At 30.5% G+C, this 27,065-nt stretch overlaps 3 protein-coding genes across 4 annotated transcripts; 1 reads left to right on the forward strand and 2 right to left on the reverse strand.

Moving 5' to 3' along the window:
• The first annotated feature begins 2,068 nt into the window (after nt 1–2,068).
• On the forward strand, nt 2,069–4,624 carry LOC109807882 (adenosylhomocysteinase). Its single transcript, XM_083068786.1, has 2 exons — nt 2,069–2,935; nt 3,532–4,624. Exons 1-2 carry the CDS (start codon nt 2,225–2,227, stop codon nt 4,276–4,278), a joined length of 1,458 nt encoding a protein of 485 aa, XP_082924912.1. The 5' UTR covers nt 2,069–2,224; the 3' UTR covers nt 4,279–4,624.
• Nucleotides 4,625–12,654: 8,030 nt separating this feature from the next.
• LOC109809312 (protein RALF-like 24) lies at nt 12,655–17,361 on the reverse strand. 2 transcript variants are annotated; one of them, XM_083068787.1, is made up of 2 exons: nt 16,859–17,361; nt 12,655–13,795 (listed from the first exon to the last, which is right to left on the reverse strand). In XM_083068787.1, exon 1 carries the CDS (start codon nt 17,275–17,277, stop codon nt 16,894–16,896), a length of 384 nt encoding a protein of 127 aa, XP_082924913.1. In that variant the 5' UTR covers nt 17,278–17,361; the 3' UTR covers nt 12,655–13,795; nt 16,859–16,893. The 2 variants fall into 2 exon arrangements, with proteins under 2 accessions (XP_082924913.1, XP_020228166.1); XM_020372577.3 differs by lacking the exon at nt 12,655–13,795 and adding an exon at nt 16,233–16,400.
• A 2,275-nt stretch (nt 17,362–19,636) lies between these two features.
• On the reverse strand, nt 19,637–23,716 carry LOC109808921 (heat stress transcription factor A-5). Its single transcript, XM_020372115.2, has 2 exons — nt 23,354–23,716; nt 19,637–21,048 (listed from the first exon to the last, which is right to left on the reverse strand). The coding sequence occupies exons 1-2, from the start codon at nt 23,573–23,575 to the stop codon at nt 19,825–19,827; spliced, it is 1,446 nt and encodes a 481-aa protein (XP_020227704.2). The 5' UTR covers nt 23,576–23,716; the 3' UTR covers nt 19,637–19,824.
• Between the last annotated feature and the right edge of the window lie 3,349 nt (nt 23,717–27,065).

Genomic DNA, 27,065 nt, shown 5'->3' on the forward strand with positions numbered 1-27,065 from the left:
GTAATACGCTATCCCTCACATCGTCTAGCGCTTTTGCGGGCTTATACATATAACGGATACAGTAATTAAATGAGTCTTAATGAATATAATTATATTTTAGGTATTTTTCTCACATCTCATATAGTTCAAACTAAATTATATTTTTTTTTAGTTCTCTATTTATTTTTAAAATTTAATTTAATTTTATTATTTTAAATGGTTCAATTAGCCTATTATTTTTCTTAATAAAATATTTAATATTATCCTTTCATTTAAATAGACACTAATAACATTGAAAGAATAATATTGAACATCTTTTAAAAATCATAAGACTAAATTAAATTATTTAAAAATAATGAGATCAAATTGAATATTTTAAAAATAGAGAGGCTAAATTAAATAAAAATTTATTTTTATCATATAATTCCTTCATTTTGGATTATCTTATTTTTAATTTCAAGTACTCAATTTGTTATCATTCATAATTTTGTTAAAATAAATATAAAAAAAACTTAAATTTATCTAAACAAAAACATGTTAGATAAATTTTTATTCAATTTTGTCTCACTATTTTTAAAATATTTAATTAAGTCATTTAATTTACAAGCAATATTAATTATTACCTTTTTATGTAAATGTCAATTTAGATACAAAGACAATAAAGGATCAAATTAAATTTTTTAAACATAACGGAACTACATTGAATTAAAAAAATTAAAGGAACTAAAAATTAATGTAAGTTTTTATGATATAAGCAGTACAAGAATGGTTTTAGAAATCAATTTTTTTTTATATTTTTTTATTTCTTATATAATTTAATTTCATATTTATTTATAATTTAAATTTTAATATTTTTAAATAAATTATTATAATTTATATGTTATATATATATAGTACCGTCCCGGTCAGAATCCGATCTGACTCCTAAATAGGTATTTTTTCAATTCCATGGCTAGTTGAGCCCCTATGCCTTACAGGCTCGGGGTTGGAAGGCAATTGTATCTTCCTGGTCAGAATTCGATTTGACCCCTCTACATGGGTGCACTCGGTCAGAATCTGACCTGTCTGCTCTACAGGGGTAACTCGGCCAAAATCCGATCTGACCCTCCCACATAGACACTGATCCGATATTAGGGATAAAATCCCATCTTTAATGACAAAATATTTTCCAAATATTAACGGCTATGAAAATCTCTACGCTCACGGGGCCCATGGGACCCATGAACAAGAAAGTATAAGACCTAAAATCCTAGAGTTAAGTAGATAGATTACACTCTTGAATGCTCTGGCTTGGGAGGTTTGACCTAGGAGAAAAATCTTAAACGCCCCCTTGACCAGAATATATATATATATAATTTATTATAAATTTCAATTATATAATAAAATTTTAACTTATAAAATCCACATATTAATTTTCTTTAATGCTTTTTATGTTTCAAATTGATTATTGTCAAATTTTTGAGTGTTACACAAAATAAAAAAGAAAGTAATAAATAAACAGAAATTTTTATTACAAAATAATTTTATTTAATTTTATAAAATTAATAAATAGATAAGAGAATTTTATTATTTAGAGTATAAATAAAAAATAATTAATTTTATTTTAAAAATTTAAAATAAAAATATTTTAGAACAAATTTTTCACCAGTTAAAACTACAATAACTCTAATTTCCCATCTTAACTTTAGTAGTGACTTTATACAATTATTTTAAGACGAAGGAAGTATTCTCCCACATTTCATCTAAAAAGTTTCTTTCCATTTCAAATTAATTGCAGTGTTAACCTTTAAAAAAATTATTGAAATAATTTATGTTCTCACTTTTAGTAGTAAAATATTAATAATTACTTTTAAGTTGCCATTCCATAAACCATTCCACTACTAAAATTAAAAGAATATATTTGTAAAAAAAATGGAATTATATAAAAATTACACATTATTTTGAATTTGTATAAAAATAAAAAAACATAGAAAGCACGAAAGATGTGTGAGAAGTGAGAAAACGCATAGAAGGAAGAAAATTGAAAATGGTTGGTGGAAAGGAAAACACGGCACCGCAGGTGAAGCTAGAAAGAAAAAAAAAAAGAAAAAAAGAAAGAAAAAAAAGCAGATCTAGTCTTAGTGAGTAGTGAGGAATTCACCAACTCCCCCACCCCAGCCCTTATTTATAGGTACACCCCCTCCTTCAACTATCCACACTCTCTCACTCTCTGATTCATTCTCATACTCACTCGGCGCTTGAAACCATGGCTCTGTTGGTAGAGAAAACGACGAGCGGCCGCGAGTACAAGGTCAAGGACATCTCCCAGGCCGACTTCGGGCGCCTGGAGCTGGATCTGGCCGAGGTCGAGATGCCGGGCCTCATGGCCTGCCGGGCGGAGTTCGGCCCATCGCAGCCCTTCAAGGGGGCCCGCATCACCGGCTCCCTCCACATGACCATCCAGACCGCCGTCCTCATCGAGACCCTCACCGCGCTCGGCGCCGAGGTCCGCTGGTGCTCCTGCAACATCTTCTCCACGCAGGACCACGCCGCCGCCGCCATCGCCCGCGACAGCGCCGCCGTCTTCGCCTGGAAGGGGGAGACCCTCCAGGAGTACTGGTGGTGCACCGAGCGCGCCCTCGACTGGGGCCCCGGCGGCGGCCCCGACCTCATCGTGGACGACGGCGGCGACGCCACGCTCCTCATCCACGAGGGCGTCAAGGCCGAGGAGCTCTACGAGAAAACCGGGCAGTTGCCTGACCCTGCTTCCACCGACAACGCTGAGTTCCAGATCGTCCTCACCATCATCAGGGACGGCTTGAAGACCGACCCCTCCCGCTACCGCAAGATGAAGAACCGTCTCGTCGGGGTTTCCGAGGAAACCACCACCGGCGTTAAGAGGCTCTACCAGATGCAGGCCAATGGCACTCTTCTCTTCCCCGCTATTAACGTCAACGACTCTGTCACCAAGAGCAAGGTTTTTCCTTTTCTCCAGATCTGTTGCTTTTTACTCCCTTAAATCATGCCTCCGCTTCAGATCTCTCTTCTTTTTGAATCTGCTAACTGTTTGACCAATGTCCTCAAAGAATGTTCGACTGCTATTGGATATTTTTAGTACCTGCCTATGCATGTCCAAACGTGATTGTAGCTGAATGTTGGCATTGAGTCCAACGTTGGTTTTTTCAGTTGTTGTTTTTAAAAAATATATATACTGAATTTTACTACTAGCTTGCGTTTAGAATGGAAACAGTCACTTAAAACTAGGTTTTGTGATGAGTTGTTATTGATTTGCTTGTTGAGAGTAAGAAATGGGTCACTGTTGCTGGTGGATCTAGTTGATTATTATTGGATTTTGCTTCTTTTGTGTTTTTTTGCATTGGATTAAGAAAACTAATCCTAATATTACTACTCGCTTGCTTTTAGGATGAAAATGTTCACTCAAAGTAGGTTTTGTGATGACTTGGTCGTTGATTTGGTTACCGGGTTTTGTGGATCTAGTTGATTGTAATTGGATTTTGCTTATTTTTTTTGGTGTTTTGGTCGTTTAACCTTTTGATCTGTGGTTTGTGGCAGTTTGACAACTTGTATGGGTGCCGTCACTCTCTCCCTGATGGGTTGATGAGGGCTACGGATGTGATGATTGCCGGGAAGGTGGCTGTTGTGTGTGGTTATGGTGATGTTGGCAAGGGTTGTGCTGCTGCAATGAAGCAGGCTGGTGCTCGTGTCATCGTGACTGAGATTGATCCCATTTGTGCCCTTCAGGCACTCATGGAGGGCCTTCAGGTTTTGACCTTGGAGGATGTTGTGTCTGAGGCTGATATCTTCGTCACCACCACCGGTAACAAGGACATCATCATGGTTGACCACATGAGGAAGATGAAGAACAATGCCATTGTCTGCAACATTGGTCACTTTGACAATGAGATTGACATGCTTGGGCTGGAGAACTACCCTGGTGTGAAGCGCATCACCATCAAGCCCCAGACTGACAGATGGGTCTTCCCTGAGACCAACACCGGCATCATTATCTTGGCCGAGGGTCGTTTGATGAACTTGGGTTGTGCCACTGGACACCCCAGTTTTGTGATGTCATGCTCCTTCACCAACCAGGTCATTGCTCAGCTTGAGTTGTGGAAAGAGAAGGATAGTGGCAAGTATGAGAAGAAGGTTTATGTTTTGCCCAAGCACCTTGATGAGAAGGTGGCTGCACTTCACCTTGGCAAGCTTGGAGCCAAGCTCACCAAGCTTAGCCAATCCCAAGCTGATTACATCAGTGTGCCTGTTGAGGGTCCATACAAGCCTGCTCACTACAGGTACTAAGATTGAGATCAAGATCACCGATGGAGAGTTGGGGGGGGGGGGGGAGGAGAAATGGTTTTATGAAACGGCTTGATTGTTTGATTTTACTTTTTGGGAATTTTGGTGTTAGACATGTGGTAGAAGAAATGTAGTTTTCTGATTTTCGTAGAACTTGTGTTTGAGTCGATGGGAAGGGTAAAGAGCAAGGCAGCCTGTTGGTTTCTTTGAAATGAAACCAATTTGGTTTGAATAAGGCGTGTTTTGTTTGGGGGCTGTGTGCATTTTACTTTGACTATTAAAATTTGTGTTTCTTGTCCACCTTTTCAATATATCAAAGCAAAATAAGAAAAAAGTTTTTTCTTATCCATGCTTCTAGTGTCAAATTTACTTTTTTGTATTTTATTTTGTGCGTGTGCAACATTAAAAAGGTGCTACGAAGGGTATTATCAGGGGAATTAAGTTAAAAAAAATATTAAAAAGGAGCTACTAAGGGTATTGATCAAGGGAATTAAGTAAATTTATTACGTTAACTTATTTTTCTTATGGAAGTTCAATTTTAAGTTTGTTTGTTTTGGAGTTTTAATGCAACACCCATTATAATGAGCCATCTGATTCTGAGTAGATAATTTAAGGGAAATTATGTTCTATTTTGATTGTATTTACGCACATTGGTCGATTATATTGCTAGTTGTCATACTTGCGAACAATATTTGAGTTAGGATTGAATTTTTGTCCGTTAGCCGAACGTTTTCTAGTCAGGATGATTTAAAAATGTTTATTAGTCCCACTGATTTATTTTCGATTTTTTTTATAGACAAGCTCAAATCAATAGTGTTTAGTTTTTTTTATATACTAAACAATTTAAAATATTTTTCCATTAATTATGATTTGCAAAATATGAGTTATTTATCTTAATTCAAGAAATAATAAATAGGGCAAGAGTCTTGTTAGAGATAGTTTTAGAAAAAAATAATCATGGGGAATTACGTAATTGAGTTTTATAAAAAAAAAAATTCAAGACAATAATATTTAAACAAATAGTGTCTTAGTTGAGCTTGGAGATGATTGTAGCTTAAATTAAAAATTAAATGTCTGATTTTTGTAAGGAGAGAAAAGGATGTGTTCATTGTATAAAGTTAGTAATGGATAAAATATTAGAAAATATATAAAAAATAAAACAAACATTATTCTATTCCCTTTTCAAAATCATTATCATCCTCGTATTTTTTTTAATTCTTTGCTTCGAATTCAAACAATTTTTTCATGTCTCTTCATAGCAGATAAAGGATTTTAAAGATGCCCGTGAAAAATGAGTATAAAAGTTCCTCACTCGCGCATCGAAGAATTTGAATATCCTTATGTAACATCTTGGTGGTTGTTGGTAAAGAGTTGTCAAAAATATACGATTAATATATTCTTTGATACAATTTTTATCGTTGACGTTAAACGTAACGTTGTGTTTTAGATGTTGTAATTTAATTATATATATTATATAATTAAATATTACTTGATTGTTTCAAAACTTTGAAAATTAAGAGAAGTTGAATAGTCAACTTGTTTATGATGTAGTTGAGTTAGTGTTAGGGTAATTTAGTTTAATAAATTATATATAAAATTTCCCTTAATAGGTGAATCTCGTAAATTTAAGTTTTAAGAAAAATTAAAGAGAAATTAAAAAAAGCTATCTGAGAACAAAATATTTCTTTTCTTTTTTCTAGTAAAAATCTTCCTTTTACCCTTCTTCATAGCTGATTTAAAGTGACTAAATTGAAGATTCAAGGTTTGAAATTAAGAATTTGAGTTGGTGAAAGTCGTACAACAATCCATAGTTCTTCCTTTTTTTCCTCTTTATCTTGTCCTTAGAGTTGAGGTACAAGAAGCTTTGTGACTTGATTTTCTATGTTAAATGCTTATTGTTATTGTTGAAATTCGTCACTTGCATAACTAAATTAGTGAAGATTGTGAATTTAAGTGTTGTTAAGAGGTGCTATTAAAAATGGAGTTTCTTGAGTAGATTGGTGAATTTAGTATTTGATAGTTGCATGTTGCATTTTGAGTTGGTTTGGTGTCATTTATAGCGTATATATGTTGTATGTTGTATTGCATGTTGTTTTGGCTAGTTGGATTGCAGGTTTTGAGCCATTTGGTGACTTTGTTGTGTGCAAAATGAGCATCATGCTGAGTGTGCCTTCATTGTGTTGAGCGTGACTCAAGTTAGGGGGCTCTCTGCCTTGATCACACCATGTGTGGGATTGGTAGCATTGGCATTGATCAATTAGGAGCACTTTGACTTAGTCATGCTAGGCGTCAAATGAGTGGTGTCAGGCGTGAGAATTTGAGAATTCTCTGACTTGGTGATGCTGAGCCCTAGAGGTGTGATGCCTAATATGATCAAGTTAGTGGATCACTACTTAAATGACGTTAGACGCACGTTGAGTGGTGTTAGACATGAGTTATATAAAAACTCTACCTAATTGAGGTTGGACATGGGTCTTGTCACGTTAAGCGCAAGAGACTTAGAGGTTATTTGCCTCAATCACATCAAATATAGGAGGATTGACATCGGGTCTGGGCGAGACAAAAACCTTCCTATCTTAATAGAATTGGGCACACTTAGAATGGCATCGGGCGTGATATGTTGAAATGAAGTATGATGTTACAAGTTGTTTACATGTTGAAGTGTGATGAATTGTTTATTTGAATGATAATGTATGATGATGTTTAAAGTTGTCTATGATGAAGTTGATTAAGTTGTAAGATGTATGATGTTTTAAGTTGCATGTTGATGGATGATAAAGTTATAAAGTTGTATTGATGCTATAGTTTAGTAAGTTGTTACACTATAGGCATGTGGTGTATGTCTTTGTTAAGATATATAAAAACTAGAGGAGAGTGAAAAATGCTTTAAAAATTAAAATAACCCATTGTGTGAATATAAGTTGTGGTACTCTGCAAACCTAATTGATAACTCTTTAGTAAATAAGTTGACTTCTGAATGTGCAGTTGTTTTAAGTTGTCTTCTCTAGATTTTATGTATAATCCATATGTGGGAAAGGTTGAGACATACGTGTGTAAAATGGTCATCTGAGTAAATTACAAGGTTGGGGGCTTAGTCTGTAACTAAGTATTGGAAGGGCATAAGAGGTTTAGTGTTGCAAACTAATGTTGTGGTAGACTCATACTTAAATTGTTCTATCATAACAGTAGTACTAGATTTCCTAGTTTAAGTAGTGAAACATGATAAATCAAATTAAGTTGTTAAACAAGATCTTTATAGAACTTGAAGTTGTTTATATTTGACTTGGTTGTGGTAGGTCAAATATTGTGGTTTGATAGATTTAACCACTTAAAATGTTTATCTCTATTGTACGAGATCTCTATAGTTGATATGTGTGACGATACATTAATTACTTATTGTTGTCTATGTTGATATGTTGTTAAGTTGAAGTTGTTAAGATGTGTTGTGATGTTGTTTATAAGTTGAAAGTTGATATGTAGAGTTGCATGAGATGTTAATCAAGTTGTTTATGTTGTATTGTTGTAAGTTGATGTTGTATATATATGTTATTTCGGTTTCACAAGCTTATCATTTATTTTTCCTGTGATTGAAACTATAGTATTATACTTTGTATGAGAGTAAAGCAGGATTAAGAAGTTTGCTTAGATGGTGGTTGGTGAGTCATACTAGTGATGACTCTTTTATCAATGCTAGTCTAATATAGTATGATTGATGTAGAGATGCTTGACCGGTGATTAGAGTTATTTTATGTGCAACAATGTAGTTCATGTATATAGTTTATATGTATAAGGTATGCATGTAACCCTTAAGGGGTTGTTTTTTGTTTAAATCTTTATACCTTTTACTTATAATTGTTGCATGGATATCTAAGTGGCTTTTGTATGGTAACCCTAGGTTAGTTGTATGATGTTTAAATATTTTTGTTTTAAATATATTATATTAAGTATATTGGTCTACTAGGTTGTTACAATTTAAAATTGATTTTTAAACTTGATTAACTATACTAAATTCTCAATTACATTTAAGTGAATTGAATTGTGTCAGTCAGTTGGGTTAAATATATTTTAGTTCGCCTATTATAATGAATGAAGTCAAATTATAAATTATATATTTATCTTGATTAATCAAATCTAAAATTAATATTAAAAATAAAAAACAATTATATATTTGATTCAAACATGCATTGACAAAGACAATTAAAATTGCATTAGTGATCAAAATTAAAATTTAAGTTCTTTCAGTAAATATATATAAGTATAAAATTTCATATAAAATACTTATAATCGAGTTTTTTTAAAAATAATTTAAGAATATAAAATAGAAAACATATTTCTACACACATTAAATTTAAAAAAAAAAAAATTAAAGATTCTAAATTACAGCTCTTTATTATCAATTATTTTATCTATAGACATGGTTTATATAATTTTTAAAATTGATAATTAAAACTTAATCTGTGTTCATAGAATTTGATTTTTGTTAGTCAAAACACTAATAAGAATTAATTTTAGAAATATCAAATCAATTCCAATATTTTAAACATACCTTACAACGCATCAATTTACGCAGCCTCCCAAGTCCATTAGTCAAAAGTAAGAGGCATGAAAACAACAACAACAAAAAAAAAACGGAATTACGAAGATGGTAGTAGCAAAGATTGATTAAGTGACTATTGAGATGTTTCCAAAAATTAAGCGATTCATTTGCCAATTCTCTAAATTAGATAAAAGTTTCATGATAAGCTAATGTGAGGTGTAAATAAGCCAGAGAAAAACGTGGATATTTATTAATGTTTGACTATACAATAAAAGACAAAAACAAAAAAACAAAAAAACAAAACAGAAAAGGATGAGAAGTGGATCTAGAAAAGTAAAAGGGTGGTATCGTATCATCATAATTTATATTTATTCTCCAATAGATAATAGGAAGAAAAAATGAGAGTAGGCTATCTATCCTATTACCATTCATACAAGTCCAAGAGGTTGGTGAGTTGCATATGGTTGGTGTGTTAAACATTTTACACAAATCTCAATTCTCTAGTGCCCTAACTGTGGAGTATTAATTAACAAAAAATAAATTTAGGCCAAAGTGATGGTGTTAAGGAATTATTTTATGTGAAGACAGAAAAAATAAAATATGGAATATCTGGTAATTCACTATGGAGAAGCACTGACCAAGTTGTTTGAGTCATAGTGTCATACCATATCATATAATACGGCAACTATATTATGCATTAAAATTTGACCATTTTTCTATATCATGTCACGGATAAGAGTTACAAATACTGGATCATCTAATGGTAGGTTTGGTTGGGTAATAAAACTTTAGGATAAACATTATTCTTATGTAAAATTCATTTTGTAATTGTATTTCTCCAGTTTTAATTTACAATTTTGGTTCATAGTTAAATGTTCATTTATTGACTATTAAAATTCAAATATTGAATATGATTTAATATTAAATAAATAGTACAATAATTGAAATTTAATAATATTTATGTTAAATTTTACTCTTAATTCTTATTTTTATTACATGAAAATGATAAAAGGGAAAAAAATAGAATAAAATGAAAATAAAAAAGTAATTTAACCTAAATATTATAAAATATTAATTAATTTTCACATCATTTTTTTAGTCTCATGCTTACAATTTTAACTGCTAAAAGATAGATATGTAATTATTTAACCAAAATTATGGATTAAATATTATAGGAGAACTAAAAGTACAACTTAACGTAATAGTTTCCTATATTTGATATATTTTATTTTTTTATAAATATTAAAAGATATTTTTGGGAATTTAGTATTCAATAAGAAAAAATATCTTAAGATTCAATTAATCTAACATTAGAAGAAATTTATATCTTTATACACTTACAAAGGATATAATATGTACATGTTTATAAAATAAAAATGAATGATGAGTTAAAAATAGATTAAAAATTTAGTATTTTTTATTATTTTGATTATTTAAGATTTTGGTAGGTCAATTTGCTAACTCATCATTTCACAACTTACCAACTTACCTTTATATTTTTTTGTGGGCCATATTGTGGTCTTACATCTAAATGGGGTGAAATATCTTTTTCAATTCACCTTTCATCAACGTTAACTCACCCTACTTTGTTTTTGGTCGGTCGAGATAATTAATCTATTTTTTTTAATGTTTATTTCTTACAACTTGTATGAGATGTTAGTTAATGCTATGTTTGATATAGCGAAAAAGAAATAGAGTGAACAATAGTAGATGAGAGAAATATAGAAGACAAAAATCGATAAAAAATAAGGTAAAATTTTGAACTAATTGACTTAAAAAAAAATTTAAAAGAGAGAAAATAAATGATATTGTGAAGTCGTTTGGTTTGAATAAAAAAGATAAGCATAAATTATAAGATATAAGATATTTCATTTGCCTCTCAAAAAAAAAAAAGAAGATATTTCATTTATGTGCTTAAAAAATAACCAACTTTCAATAAGAAAAAACAATATCGATGACGCTTTAACTTTTTTACAGTTACATTTAACATAGCTGAAAAACGATATCAATGTTGTTTTAGCTTTTTTATATTGGAAAGTAGAAAAAGCCTATATAATAGATGTTGAACGAATTTTCAAACACAACCTTACTCGTGTCACTAAGTTTGAAAAACAGTTATATTTTTTTCTATTTAATAAATATATACTAACAATATAAAATAATCTTACATTATCAATAAATTAAATTCATATAATTTTTTAAAATTCAAATTGTTTCAGGAGGCTCTACAAAAGTCACATGGCCCAATAAAGATGTTTTTTTTTTCTTTTCAAAACATCCGTTTTTTTTAAAGATTGGGGCCTAGGCCCTAGAGTTAGACGTCCAAATAGAAACTAAACTATGTTCAGTTGAAGATATTTTTTAGGTTCATGATATATACACCTCCTTTTTTCTATAAGTACACCTCCTTTTAAAAAAAATAATTAAAATTTTATAATATTTTTAACTTTTTTATTTTAAATTTTTTAATTTTACATTCACAACATTTAATTTAGTACTTTTTTTTTATTACATATCTTTTTTTTTTTTTTTTTTTTTTTCAATTTTTACATGTACCCCCTTATTTTTTCTTTTACCTCACCTATTTTGGTAGCATGTGAAAATTGAAAGAGAAAAAAAAAGTTTGTGAATAAGAAGAAGAAAATAGTAAATTGAAAGTTGAAAGTGTAAAATTAAATTTTTTTAAAAAAATTATAATATTTTATAATTTTTTTTTAAAAGAAGGAGGTGTATTTATAAAAAAAAAAGGAGGTGTATATATCATGAGCCTATTTTTTATAAAATAAAAATCTATACTATTAAGTGTTAAGAAAGAAGGTTCGTACTTTTTTTATTTAGTTTTTATTATTTTTTCCTTTTTTTGTAAATTTATTTTTAAAACTTCTCACACTCGCTAATAATTATTTAAAATCGTTCATACCTTCTAATTGTTAATTATTTACAAATGTTTAATTTTAATTATTTTTATTGTTTATTTTTTATTTTTAAAAAAATACACGAAGGTGCATAATATGTTTTTTTACGCCAGTATAAATAGAGTGGACTGTTTGAATATATTAGCACGAACCGGATGTCTTTGGCAAATGTTGGAAGAGATTGGCATGCTATTCTACATGTGTCATGTTCTTAATTTATGTTTCTTTTTTTTTTTTTTACCATAAATTTTAGTTGTAGAGGATAGCTTATCCTAGTCCTTTTGCATTTATTCTCTCTCAATAATTTTTCATCAAAAAAAATCATTTATAAAAATAATTTAATAGAAGAAATTTGTTAAAGTGAATATTCTCTCTTTAAAGTAGACATTTTTTTTATATATCATTTTATCTTCTAATTAGGATGTATTCTATTTATATCCTTAATAGACAATTTAAATATTATTAGTCTTAATTAAAAAATATTTTTATTATTAAACATTTTAAATAATTAACTCCAGAAATCTATTAAGTTTTTTTTTTTTTTTTAGCATTGTAAATGTTGCTAAATTCTAAACAAGATAATAGCATAGCGAGTTTTGCCTATCAACATTTTATTTTCCATTTTCAATACCACAATAATGTTGTATCTAACAAGTGAGAACTATTTTTATTATGGAAAATTGCTGAGACCCTTTAGACATATTTATAAGCAAAATTTTTTAAAAAAATGACTAAAATATAAACAAATTACATTAAAGTCAACTTTATTTATTACTCTTAATTCAAAAGTACCAGAATGCTTATAAATGGAAGCATTATCTATCATGTGATTAAAGATATTTTAAGAAATATAATGTATATTTTATATGAAATTATGAAAATTAAATGCATTTAATGAACTTTCTTAATCTGTGTAAAATTAGTTTTATTTGCTTATACATAGATCTAAAAGGAGTACCAACTTCAAGGAATCATTTCAAAAATCGTTGAGAAATTATTTTAAAAATTGAAGAACAAAAAAAAATTTCATAAAAAAGATAGGAGATTATAATTGTACATAATTCAGAAACAAAAGATAGAAACATATATAATTTACAAACTATGAATTAATTGTTGGTTTTTCTATTTCTCTCACTTGAACTAATATCATTATTCTAAGAGAAGTGCATAATTTTTAAAAATTAGAGGGATTGTGTGGATCATTTAAATAGACTTTAGAGAGGAAGTGGGTGTAATTTTCCCTTATTATTAAACATTTTAAATATACTCCAGCAATTATGGACCTAGCAATAAAACAGAGAATAAATTTTAGACTAAAAAGCCTCACAATAGACCCTTGTGCCTGCCAACACATTTGCTAGAGCTGAAAATGACAAGTAAAATATAAAAAGTAGTTGTTCACCTCATTATCAATAAAAGGAGCATAGGTATACATTTACATCAAATTAACATAAACTTTTTCAAATATCACAAATTTTACTAAGGGGTTTATATAATATGAACAAAATAAAAATGATTATGTGCCTTTCATTCAACTACTTAAAATGCTTTGTCATGGAAAGTGAACTGTGTTTCATGTACGCAAGTATCAAAGGTAACACTTATAATAGGGAGAAAAAAAAAAACTGGTGACTTAAATATATTAATAATCATCTAAATTCAGACAGGGAAAGTGAATTAGTTGATTTTCGCAGATGAGATCATTTTTCCAATAAAACGATATAAAAGTAAAACCCTCATTCAATTAAATAAAAACGACAAATAATGAATAGAGAGGAAAAAAACTATTTCTCCACTATTTCTTGATTGTTGCTTTGCTTGGGATTACATTTTTTGTTTGTTTGCAATAGTCATAACTTTATGCATACTATTTCAATCTTCCACCATCATCGAATAGATCCCAGTAAAAAAGTGACTCTATTAAAGGTGAGGGCCACAAGTAGGTATTGAGTATGGAGTCTATGGAGTGTGGATCCCCTGAGTGAACCAATGCATAAAAGCTAACTTGCATAGAAGTTGTTGAAACTTGAAAGTGGCCTACCATTACATATAGCATGCTTGGATATGTCTAGTGTTCAACAAACATCAATATTTGTATCACATCAATGGCCATTTCGTCAAAGCTTCACAGATCTACAATCTAGCTCATTTTTTTAAGTTTGCAATATGAAAGCTCTGCCAAGAGAAACAAAACTGAAACTATGTGGTCTAATTAGTGCTAGTCATCTCTTGTTAATTATTGTTTTTACATAGACGTGGATCATGGAAGTTGATCCAAACATGCTATTAGTCCCATATGAACATCATAGAAACTTATCATGAGAATAACAAACCAAACATAAGGCAATGAAGAGAGTTGATAAAAAAAAAAAAAACAAAAAAAAAAGTGAATAATTCCTGGGACAAACAATAATTTCTGGAAACTTTTACCAAAGTGGAAACGATGGTCTCCTTTTCATAACCAACCTAAGATCCACATCTATGGAGCAGATCAGAAAATCACTAAATTTATATTCAAGTGCCAACAACTCAAAACAAGACACTAGAGAATGGATAGAGAAGATAAGCAAAAAGTGCAAAATCTGAAGAAATAACACAACATTGATGATGAAAAAAAATAAATGAAAACTGAAGTAATGTATGAAATACATGAATGAAACAAAGTGTTTGATGAACACATACAAAAAAAAAAAAGAGAGAGAGAGAGAGAGAGAGGCAACCTGAGATTCCCACGAAGTGTGCCAAAGCTCACTTTCACACACAAAAACATTAAAAATAAAAAAGGAAAGGAAAAAAAGGACAAGTTCATTAATAGTCATACATCTTTGCCTCGTTCCAATTACTTACCACCAATTCTGAATTGGATATCTTTCTAAAACAATCCCAGTCTTAAGACTAGTTTGACGATTTATTGTGACTGTTTCTAACAGCAATTTCAACCACTTTTATGGAATATACAAAAAGAATCTGCCAAATTAGTTAGATGGAAATAGCTATTGAATTGAACCCTTTTTTACTAGACACCACCACATTAAAGTGATGCAATTAAATAAGCTTAAAAGGGGAAAGGAGGTTTGCCATTTTGTCCCCTAGGTTTCAATGAAAGTAATATGAAAATAGAAACTATATAGAAGAATAATGAAACAAAGCATACAGTTGAACATCTAATGTATGTGTTACAAACAAGTTTTAACAATTAAGAAAGGAGAAATTAATCAAAATGTAAAGAGGAAGTGTAGCAAATGATTCTTCATTTACACATGTCATGAACTAACTATTCCAAAAGCTTAAGCTCTTTGGTGAAGACACATGAATAGTTTTATGTTTCTAACATGTTCTCTCACGCAAGAGCTCCTTTGGCTTGAAGTGTGGACAATGCACAAGCTCACCTCCCTTGTGCCAAAATTGAACTTTTCTTTAAGAAGAATGGAGGGTGCAAGGATCAAACTCTAGTCTAGACCACTTGGTTTCAAGCATCTCAAAAGGTTAAGTTGTTGGGCAAATACACATGAATGATCATATTTTATATTACATTTTAAATAAAAGTAACAACCAAGCAACTCACCTAGTATGCAGCATCTTAACAAGCGTTAAAATGAGAAAATAGGAGTCAGACAGAGTAACAGTTACGTTTTCAGCACAAAGGAACTTTTTAAAAACATTGATTTCATATTAGATTAATATTATTTAAAATCTCTTTATTACTAGAAGTCATGTTTTATTGTTCATTAATTTGACTTTAGTAAAATCTTATTATTTGCTGCTTCTGAAAAGCAACATTTGCCCTTATCTACTAAATAGGTTTACACCTAAGGCAAGCTAAGATACAAATAAAATTCCAAGGATAGAATAAGTGGAAAGAGAGATTAAATGATAAAATCTTCTGCATATCTTCTTTAATTCTTATTATATAATCTAAACCCAACACACAAAATATGTGGTATTTTCATCTCTCACAACTTACAACTTCATGATCGATTTTGTGCTTTTCAATACGATTCCCATTCCTACCAGGTTTTGAGCTTACAAATTTAAGGAATGTATGGAAAACGTGTTTAAAACAAATAAGATGGGATTGGTTTTATACACATGTTTTGCATTTGGTATTTGCTTATTCTTATTTCCCATTTTCTCCAAACCAGCTGTGAAGAAATCAGCTTCTTCCCCATAAATCTCAATCTAGCCATTAAGGAGCAGAAGGGAATTGGACTCAATGTGAAGAGCCTCGTTTTAAATAAAATTTTAACCCAATACTTAATAGATAAGATGTGAATGCTCATTGTTAGTTAGAGATATAAAAGGTTTACAGGTTAGCTATATCAGTTTTTGATAACCATGGAGATCATCCGCATAAGAGGAAAGGGTAGAGAACTATGAGAGCATAAACATGCGAATCCCCCATAAAAAATCCATGCACTGCAGAAGAGTTTTTCTTCTTTTTTTTTTTTCCATGGCAGATGCCATGGCTTTGATACCATATTAGAAAACATGCTTATAATAAAGAATTGAGAGAAAAGTGAAATTATATTGAGTAGAATGGATAAAAGATTATTTACAAGAATTACAATGGGACTAGTATAACCAATTTTCTAACAGATGTAGCTAATTTGTAACTAACATTTTATATCACTAACACTTGGTGCTATGTGTGAAACATTTCCTGTGAAGTCAGACTGAAATCAAAAGAGAGCCAACAAAATATAAGCAATTGATTCTAATGCCTCATATAGTTGAATATGCCTTCTAAAACATTTTCTTCTAGGCAAAATTCTTGCAGAAAATATAATATAAATTAGGAAATAAACATGGGTTTTGGTAAAACATCTCTCATTCTTAAACTCTTCCGATCAAAACAGTAAAACATCAACAGGATTTCAAAGCAGTAAAATTTTATAAATAAACTCTATAATAAACAGATTTTGTAACAAACAGGCATCAAAATCCCAAGGAAAATGTCAATTTGCAAGGGCATGTTCTCAAAAACAAAAGGTCAGACATTTTCATCATTAAGCTAGTCATGCCAGATATGTTACAAAGAAAGTATAAAAATAATGACCATAGCTACAGAAGGAAACCTCATAAATGAAACAAAACAGGATTAGATGGAAAAAAGGAAAGAAGAATAACATACTTTCCTAGCTTCCTTCCCTCATTCCATGGACAGCATCAAGTTTTAATGCCTTGAATACCCCTTGCACATCCAGTAATGACCTCACAGCCCCTATTGTAATGATTTGCTGGTCTTGCATGACAATTGTAGTAAGAAGCTCCTGGTCTATCACATGGAACCATGTCCCTCTTCAGTGACTCATAGCTAATGTACCTGTGCCGCACACCTTCCAGAACTCTCCTATTGGTTTCTGAGTCCATTTCTGGCTCTGCCAAACACTCTCCAATGCTTTTGGTGCAAACCCTTTTGGTCATCACATCAGTTTCACTCAATTTGAGGTCCACAACTGCTATGCCATTACAGATTGGGAGAAGGGTGTGAAGCAGAAGAACAAATGCCAGACATGGGAAAGTCATGACAATGAATCTGGGTTTTGACATTGTTCTGTGTTGTGTTCGGAGCTTACTTGGTTTTAGTTTGTTTTTATTTTTAAGGTTGTGAAAGTGAATGTGAACAGAATGTGTGAGGCTTAGTGGGTGGATAGTCATAAATTAGATACCGTTTACATATCTAACTTATGTTATGAAATGAATAAACAAAAAATTAATTAATTTTTTTTATCTTTTAATTTTTATAATTTAAAATAAATATTTTTAATCTTTATATTTATCTTTTTAATCTATATATTTACAGTTTTATAATGATTTTAGTCCTTTTCATTAAATTTTTTTTATAAGGTTATCTGTTTTATGTTGACATAGTAAAGATTTTCAATTTGTAAAGATAAAAAAATGTCTCAACAATTAAATTATTAGGATTTGTGAGGATATAAAAGAAGTATGAACATCTAAAGATCTAAAAGAGACAAGTTAAAAAGAATTAATTATAAAGACTAAAAGAATTATAAAATTACAAATATAAAAATTAAAAAATGTCTTAAATATAAGGATTAAAAATGATTGAAAAGGATAAATATAGATAAAAAAATTTATTTTAAAATATATAGACTAAAAAGTAAAGTAAATAAAATTATAAAAATCAAAACAAATATTTTAATCATAAAATTATATCTAGGATTTAGGCCACGGATAATTTTTTTATTAAAATTTATCGCTTTTACATATTTAAAAGTAGGTACAAATACTTTAAAATAAATATTTTGATACTTATTTTTCTTGATTAAAGATTGAATTTTGATTCATATCTTAAATAAATAGTTATAACTAGATTTTATATTTTACTCGTAAATAAAAGAGAGTTATACATCCTAATTATATATATATATATATATATATATATATATATATATATATATATATATAGAAGAAGGTTCAAACAACACCGGTGTAACTTTTACTAAGTGTTACACCGCTTAATAACTTTCAATTAAATGTGAATTTTGTAAATTCAACCATTAGATTGAAATTTCATATCACTTTATATGTGTATATCAAATTTTGTTAAAATTGAACAACAACTTGAGGGTAATCAAAGTGTTCATATTTTAGTATATTTTGAAATAAATATATTACGTCAATTTTATTTTATATGAATAAAGTATCAAATCATCTTGGATTAATATAAAATTTTGTATATATGATCTAAGAGTAAAGAACTTTCAATCTAACGGTTGGATTTACAAAATTCACATTTAATTTAAAGTTATTAAGCGGTGTAACACTTAGTAAAAGTTATACCGGTGTCGTTTGAACTCTCCTCATATATATATAAATAAGAGTAACCTTAAAAATTAATCTTAACATTTTTTTAAATAAAAGTTGTGACATATCATACATGCAACAAATTTTAGTTAAGACCAAGTTTAATTATGGAACAAACGATAACGATTAATAGAAAAAAGGAAAAGTGTTTTCTTATGTTATGAAAATTAACATAAAAAATATAAGAATTCAAAAATAGAGAAGATATAAAATAGAAATAATTCAAAGATTAAGATAATGAAAACAATGAAAATTTTCCTTGTATTAGTTCCAGAAATGTTAAGATAAAAAAATAGCTTATTTATAAGTATAAATTTTGACTAAACGTTTACAAATGATTTAATAGTGTCAACAAAAAAATATAAATAATCTTAGTAAACAACCACTATTAATTATTTGTATTACTCTCCCATGTTTGCTGCTTGATAATGTATCTCATCAATACCTTACTAGAATAAACCTATGGGACTAAAACCTAACAAGGAAAAAGATTACATCCTTAAAAACCACAAGTGGGACAGGAAAACCTTCATTAAAATCTCTTCCAATGTTTTCATATCCTTTATTTGATCATATTGCCTTTTAGTTCCTTTTTTAGAACCAATGAATCTATCATGCCATATTTGGTCTTTAGAATATTAAATTATCCAACAGGAATATTAATTTTTATCGAAACATTAGCCGTTGGTACATGATTTAACCTCTTTGGATTATAAGTATCAATCACGTCAGTCTTTGATTTTTCAAAATCTTCACTTTAGAAAAAGAGCCTTAGAATTACTGTGGCCGGAGGTATCATGGTTATTGGGATCAACAGTCTAAAGTTACCGAACAGTTGGTAAGCAAGTAAGATTATGCAAGTGCATCTGATCATTCACTGAACAAGTGTTTCCATGTTGTATTATTGGAATTGCTTCACGTAATGTAAAGTCGGTCTACTCAGCAATTATTTACTAGCTGCACAGCTCTCAACGCAAACATACTCCACAATCAAAAGACCTTTTAAGTTTACGGTACTACGTTGAAAGCCAAACAGAACTTGAAAACAAAGCCAAGCAGTTAACTAACATTGTATCCATCAGTCCCCAAAGCAGGTAAGTATTTCAGATTTTTCAGAAGAGATATCAAGTAGTAAGTCAGAATACTTTCAGCCCCTTGCTAGTTGCGACACAATTTAGCGTCAATTGTGAAATTTCAAATCATAATGTATATTAATCATGAAAAAATCATATAACATCAGTGCGAATGTTCCCCAAGACAGCATGCTCAAAGTGTGAGTTGGTCCATGTTCTTAATGTTTTTAGAGATTCCATGAACCGACCGACCTTCATCTTGTTCATCATATGGGTTTGCTCGATAGTTGGATATTGCCTCTTCATTGTCAGAACAACCTGGCCTTTCAGTAAGAAACTGTTCCCAGAAAACATCATTCACTCTACCTGGAGGAGCAGGGTTAACTTGGTTGTTGCTTGGAGCCTCCTGTGATGAGGCTAAATTCGTAGCTTCAGCAGTTGCATTTCGGTTTGAGGAAACCCCACTATCAGATTCTTTACCATTGGCAAAAAAATTTGATTCTGCCAATTTGCTAATTTCTTGACAGTCAATTTGGGGTGATCTGGCTGAGTATGAATTTCTGTTGACTTGCAGTGGACAAGATGCCAGAGTTAAATTTAGTTGGCAGGATATATGACTATCACCTTCTTCACTACTTGGCTCCAAAGAATGCAGTTTTGAGCTCTCAGCAGTTGTTTCTCTTCGTGACAAACATGAATCCATCTTAAAGGTAAAAGAAGCCCCTGTATCTGCAAGCTCTAATGTTTCAGGTGCAAATGTAAGAGCTGTTCTTGTCTGCACTCCTTTTGGATCTACTTCAGACATCTTTTTCTGTGGGCTTTCCCCATCTTCATTGGAACTTTGTGTGCTACGTGATACTAAATTCATATCTGAAACAGCTGGTGACAATTCCAGTCTGAGTTTACTTGAGAAATCTTGATGGAAAACATTTCCAAATACCATTCTAAAATTGCTATGACTATCCACAAAACTACTTTCAGCAACTGGTTGCACGGGATCAACCTGAGGCAATCTCCTTTTTTTATTATATGCCGATAAATCCATGGACTCAATTTTGCGTGAAAGATGTTCAATAAAGGCAGGATTCTGAAGAGCCTTCTCAAAGAAGTTCAGTAAATGTTTCTGCCTCTTCTCAACACCATCTAATCGCTGCAGAAAATCTTCTAGTTGATGCTTTGCTGTTGAGTGATGTTGTTTGAAGCTATAAATATTGGATTCAAGAGAAGTTTTCTCACGGGAAAGTTTCTCTATTTCTTCCTCAAATGCTGCCCTTTCTGGATCTACAAGAGAACCTGGAGGATGACTATGACTGTGAATAGGTTTCCTACGATGTATATTCTTGAGAAGATGCTTTTGATCTTTCACAAACTCATCATTAGCAAATTCCCATCGCTCTGGATGTATTTTTCGAAATCCCTGATAACAAAGCAATGTCAATAAACCAAAACAAATAAAATCAAATAATGGTTTTAGTAAATGCTTGAAAAATATCAACATTGAGAAGAATAAATGCTTTTAAACAATTATTTATCTTTCAAGAAATAAGATCTACAAATTTCTTTCAATAATTTATCATTAAATCCTTAAAAGTATGATCTTTACAAAAAAGAAAAGCTCTAGAAACCAAAAGCAGGCAGCTTTCAAGTTAGAATGTGGAATGAAAGTAGCAAGTATTAATGAACTGAAATTATGGTTAGGGTTTATAATAAATGGAAAAAGTTTTAGTCCAAGGCAACCCTTGGATAAAAAGTACTATTAGCCTCACACAAATAAGGATCTGGGAAATATGAAGCAATAGTAAAGGGGGTCCAAGGGATCTAGGGTTTAACAAAATATTTCCAAAGTTTGTAAAATGATAATGGCAAGGTGGCCTAACCTTTAACTACTTTGACTAAGAAATATGGTTTACAATGGGGAGATGACACCCAAAGTTCGCTCATGCAGTTGAAAGATGTGACAAAAACAGCCACCGTATTATGGAGATAGGATTCTTCAATGGAAATTGTCGTTGAGTGTAATGCCTTAGGGAGGGGCTTGGGGGATGTGTTGACACAGGAAGGGTGCTGCTTTGCATTTTTCATTAAGTTCCTAAGAGAATAGTGACCAAAACCAGTCCAAACTCGCTAATGAGAAGCAACTAAAAGGTTTGGCTTCAGCTATCCAACATTGGCAACCTTACCTTTTGGGGAGTCACTTTTTGGTCTATTATAACCAAGAAGTCTAAAAGAATTGTTACAGTAGTGAGTAACAACCCCAGATCATCAGTGTTGTTGGTTGGTCAAAATGTTAAGGTATCAGTTTGTGATGAGATACAAGCCTGCTCATGAGGATACAAAGAATAATGATTACAAAGTAACCACGTCTACTGGAGCTCTTTTCCTTTGCTTTGCTAGTAAATTATGTCTTTGTTTTCGAATTCAAATCATTTTTAATATCAGATCAGCACGAAAAACACATTATAATACTTACTGCAACTAATAATTTAAGGAAATGCTATTATTAAATAAAGCATTTCCACCACTTGATCAAATAAAATGCCAGGGAATATGCTCTTTGAACTGGAAAGAAAAAAATAAAATAAACATGAGTGCAAAACATCTAGTGCATAAGCAGTCAAAAGTTTAAAAGCACAGCCCTAAATTTAATGATGGGAAGGTGAGTATTTAAGTATTATTAGGCATCTAGTTTTTGTTAAGACCTACCAATAGACATACATGAACTAATATGCATCTCCGTCAGCCATATTTTTTCTGGATAAAGAAGAACAAGTATGATGGAGGAAGAATATAATAAAGACAGAGTAGCAAATTCTCTTTATGTGAATAACCGAAAATGGTCTAGCATGAATTTTCCATCAAGTTAAGTTATTTAATGATAAGTAATTCAACTAAAATAAACATATCTTTATAACACAATATTCTCCACTGCTCTTCAAATTTCCAATAGTTTCCGAATATAAGAAAGCTGTAGAACTATTGTGCTAAAAAAACTTGAAATTTAGGTCTGTTAAATCCATCATTGGAGAACTATTACAAATCCTAATAATGTCATTACCAGAAACATCAACACACATCCCTTGTCAATAATACAATAACAGAATCCAGGATTAAGAACTTTTGAACACATTTGGTGACATGATAATTTAAATGTACGTGACGTATCGCAGAGTTGCAGAAGACTGATCAACCTTCTTTGATACAATATGATTCCTATACTACCAGATTCCTATTACCTTCTGCTGACTGCCAAAGTTCCCCAGCACTTTATTTGAGCAAGGGATACCCCAAGGTACATCAGAAGAATGTTTCTATCACCTTCCTCAATTAACTCTTGAGTCCTACATGGCTACACCCCAGTTCACGCTAAAAAACAAACCTATCTTACACCTCGCCCTATCTTTCAACCTTTGTCAATCTCTTAACCCTAAATAACTTATATCTTCAGATAGACTCTAGTCAGATCCAAATTGAAACTCTACCTACCTCCCCATACACTTTCTCAATTTCATGGCTCATCATTCACCATCCTCGAGCAACATTTCAATTCAGCTCAATGCGAATATCCAATAACAACGATTAAAAAAATAGTCAAACCCTATATATATGCCGTGACACAATCAAATCATGCAAACATTAAATAGAATAAACAATTAAACTAGAGCGAGCAATCAGAACGGATTAGAATAAAATAAAAAGAAGCGCGTGAATCCGAAGAAACTGACGTAGGTATTGAGCTGGCGGATGAAGCTGGAGAAGTTGTTGTGCTTGAAATAGGTCGGGAGGAGAAGGCGAGCGAACTCAGGCGGGTTCCAAACGACGAAGCTGTTGTTGGTAGAGCTCCACGAAACGATGTCGTTGGTGGAGGAATCGTCCACCATGTCGTAGGTCTTCAGAAGGAACGGCGCCGGACCTCCGGCGGCGGCGGAGGGAGGTGCTCCGTCCATGTTCGGAAGGGAATGGATCTTTCTAGAAGCTCTCGTTAAGACAAGCGAAGGGAGAAAAAAAAATGGGTAAAGAGAGAGAAAGCGGTTTGACTTCAACAACGGCGTCTCTGCTGAAGGTTGTTGGTGATTGGGACCCAACTTTGGAAAATCTTTCTTATTTTTAACTCTTTTTAGTGGATTATAGGCAATTTTAAGAATGGGAGATTGGGAGTGGAAATTCATCACTAATAATTAAGAGAAACTAATTTGGTAGCATTGCATTTAATTGCTTTAAATGATGTTTAGTTTGTTTTTCTATGGGGCAATATTTGGTATAGGTGGCATTGAATTTTTACTTTTGAGGATTTTGTACAAGGGTGATTGTTTTAATAAGTAAGTACTTACTGAGACAAATTTTTTGCATCATGTAAATAATTTTTAATTTTCCTATAATGGTTAGTTCTTTTTAAAATTTAAAATACTATTTAAAAAAATTAAAAAATAATTCTTTAAAATATAGATAAACTCTTTTCCAAAAATATTAAGAAACGACAATTTTCTTAAAATAAAAAATTAGGCAAATACATTAAAAGAAAAAATATATTTGTTTTATTTAAACAACTTTTTTTAAGAAAAAAATATTAAATAAATGAGTCTAATATCTTTCTGTTTGTTTTATATTTTTTTCTAATGGTAAGTATTTTTTAAATATTAAATGCATTATTTATTAATTATTTTTTTAGTGAGAGGATTAGTAAGAAGATATAATTACTTTATATAAATTGGTGTATAAAAGGTTTGTTTTAAAAATTAAATGATAAAAAGTAATTAAAATTAAATACAAGAGACCGGATAACAATGGGTGTGTTTGGGCAAGTAGTTTTGGATAATTAATTAAAGAATGTAATAAAAATTAAATAAAAATAAGTGTTTTGAAAGTTATAGGAGTAAAATGATCAACGAAAAAATGTAGGTTAAATTGTATTTTTGATTTCTATTTTTATCAATTTATAATTTTGGTCCCTCAAAATAGAAACGTTTAGTCCATCATTTATAAAAGTACGAAATTTTGGTCATATTATCAATTTAATGTTTTTTTATCATTAAATTTTAGTGCTATTCAGTGACTTAATACTACAAGTGATGTAATGTTTAGTGACATGAAAAGAAGAGATAAGAAAAATAAAAAAATAATATACAAAAAAACTTTGCTTGTGTATATTTTAACGAGTAATTTATGTTTATTTTATTAATAACTTTCATTTACAGGTTTTTTAATTTGTAAATGTCATATTATTAAATGTTACATTACTTAAGTATGTAAGTGTTAAAAAATTTGTATTTTTAAATTAGAGGGAGTAAATATCTCTGTTTTAAAATACAGAAACCAAAATTACATATCAATGAAAATAAAAATACTAAAAACATAATTTAGCAAAAAATACGCATAAAAAAGACATATCACTTTTTATTAATGGTGTAGATACCATATTGAATAAGTCTTTAGTTCTAAAAAAAATGCATATTTAATTATTTTATAAATACTAAATATTATCAATTAAATATTGCAATTTTTTTAGATTAAAAGTTATAATAAAATACATTAATTTCACAAAAATGTTGGTCCATGCAAATTTTAATTTGTGATTTGGGGAAATTTGCATGTGACATGTGGTTAAGTGTTGTTGGTATTGGTGAATGGTGAGTTTTCATTTCATCCTACATTTGATTAATTTTTAAAAAAGCTATATAGGATACAATAAAATAAATATTTTCTATTCAAATCATTTCAATACTATAACAAGTTAATTTATCACCTGGCTTTTTCGTATATATGTTTTTTATTCTTACCAAAATTTGTAAGTATTTCAATGATGAGAATAATGTCCTAGTTGCTTTAATATTGGTAGATATTTGTAAAGATACTTCGACATTTAAGTTAAAGGAAAATCTAAGTTGAGAATGAAAGTAAGGTAGAATGATACCTAGTACTGTATATATAGGTAATTAAACTTACTCTAGGTTTATAGATAATGTTGATGATAACTTTGAGATAAATTTTGATGATTGCATGGAGATATTATTATTGATTAGTGAAGATATTATTCATGATAAGTGAAAATATTATGTTAAGTGAATATAATATACTTGATTATAATATTCTATAAGATATTTGTACCAAGATATCATGCTAGTTGTTAGAAGTTAATCACCTAGAGTTTCCCTTTATGATAATGGGATGGAGGCTAGTGTGGGCAAACTAGCTTAGCCTGGTCAAGTTGGATTGTACATAAGCCGTCCAAGATTTAAGCTCTTTAGAGGGAAAGAGTTAGGAGTTATGCTTAAGTCACTTTGTTTCTTGCCCATGTCAAGGCAGGTTATCCAGCTTGAAGTTTTGAGAGAGTTGTGTTGTAGATTGAAGTTAGGGATGGTAAGTAAACTTGTACTCATAGATAATATTCGAACTTGCCTTGACTTTGACAGGAAATAATTGATTTGACTAGATATGGGCACGGGTATGAGTAATACCCAATTTATTAAATCAGGTACATAGACAAGGATGAATATATACATACCTATCTCATACTTATACCCATTTTAAATTTTTAGAAACTTATTTTTTTTAAGAATTTAATTGACATTTACATAAATTTTATTCTATTTTAAATTCAGTTCAAATGAAACTTAATGTAATTTTGTTATTGTTACTCAATGTTAACAAATTTATTTTTTTAATATTTTCTTGAAAAAATATTTCATTAAGTTTTGAGTGGTACTAGTATATCCGATACTTGTCAAAGACAGAAATGGAGATGAAAATTTCATACCCACTAGGTATGAGGATAAGGATGGGGATAGGGATACCAACTCGCCCCGCCCTATTCCCATCTCTAATTGAAGCATGTCACGCATGCATAAATGGTTTGCATGTCTTATTGATAATCATTTGTTTTATGTTTGCTAAAGATATTAAGCTTGTATGTTGTGAAAACGATTGTCTAACTTGTACATGCTTAGCTTGCTAGAAGTGATAAGTTTGTAGTAGTGACTAATATATAATCTTTTAAGATGATAAGCTTGAAGGCTTGTAAGTTGTAATCATAATGGTGAAATAATCAAGCTTATATTTGTAATTGTGAAGATTTTGAAAGCTCATAGTTGATTAGCTTGTGATTGTAACAAAGAGATCAATATGTGATTATTATAGTTAAAGTGTTTAAAAGCTTGTATTTGATTAACTTGTGATCAAATGTGGTAAATATATAAGTTTGTGATCATTTTAGTTCAAGAGTTCAAAAGCTTGAAGTGAACAATTTGTGATTGTAATAGTAAAAAAAATCAACATGTGATCGTTTTAGTTAAAGAGCTTAAAAACTTTAAGTTATTAGTTTGTGATCATAATGGTAAAAAGACCAACTTGTAATCATTTTAGCTGAAGAGCACAGAAGCTTGAAGTGATCAACTTGTGATCGTTTTGTTTTTGTTGAACTTTATTTGTTGTAAGAGATTT

Source organism: Cajanus cajan, chromosome 2 (genome assembly GCF_000230855.2).
Source record: "Cajanus cajan strain Asha chromosome 2, NIPB_CcT2T_4, whole genome shotgun sequence".
In the NCBI taxonomy this organism is placed as follows: domain Eukaryota; kingdom Viridiplantae; phylum Streptophyta; class Magnoliopsida; order Fabales; family Fabaceae; genus Cajanus; species Cajanus cajan.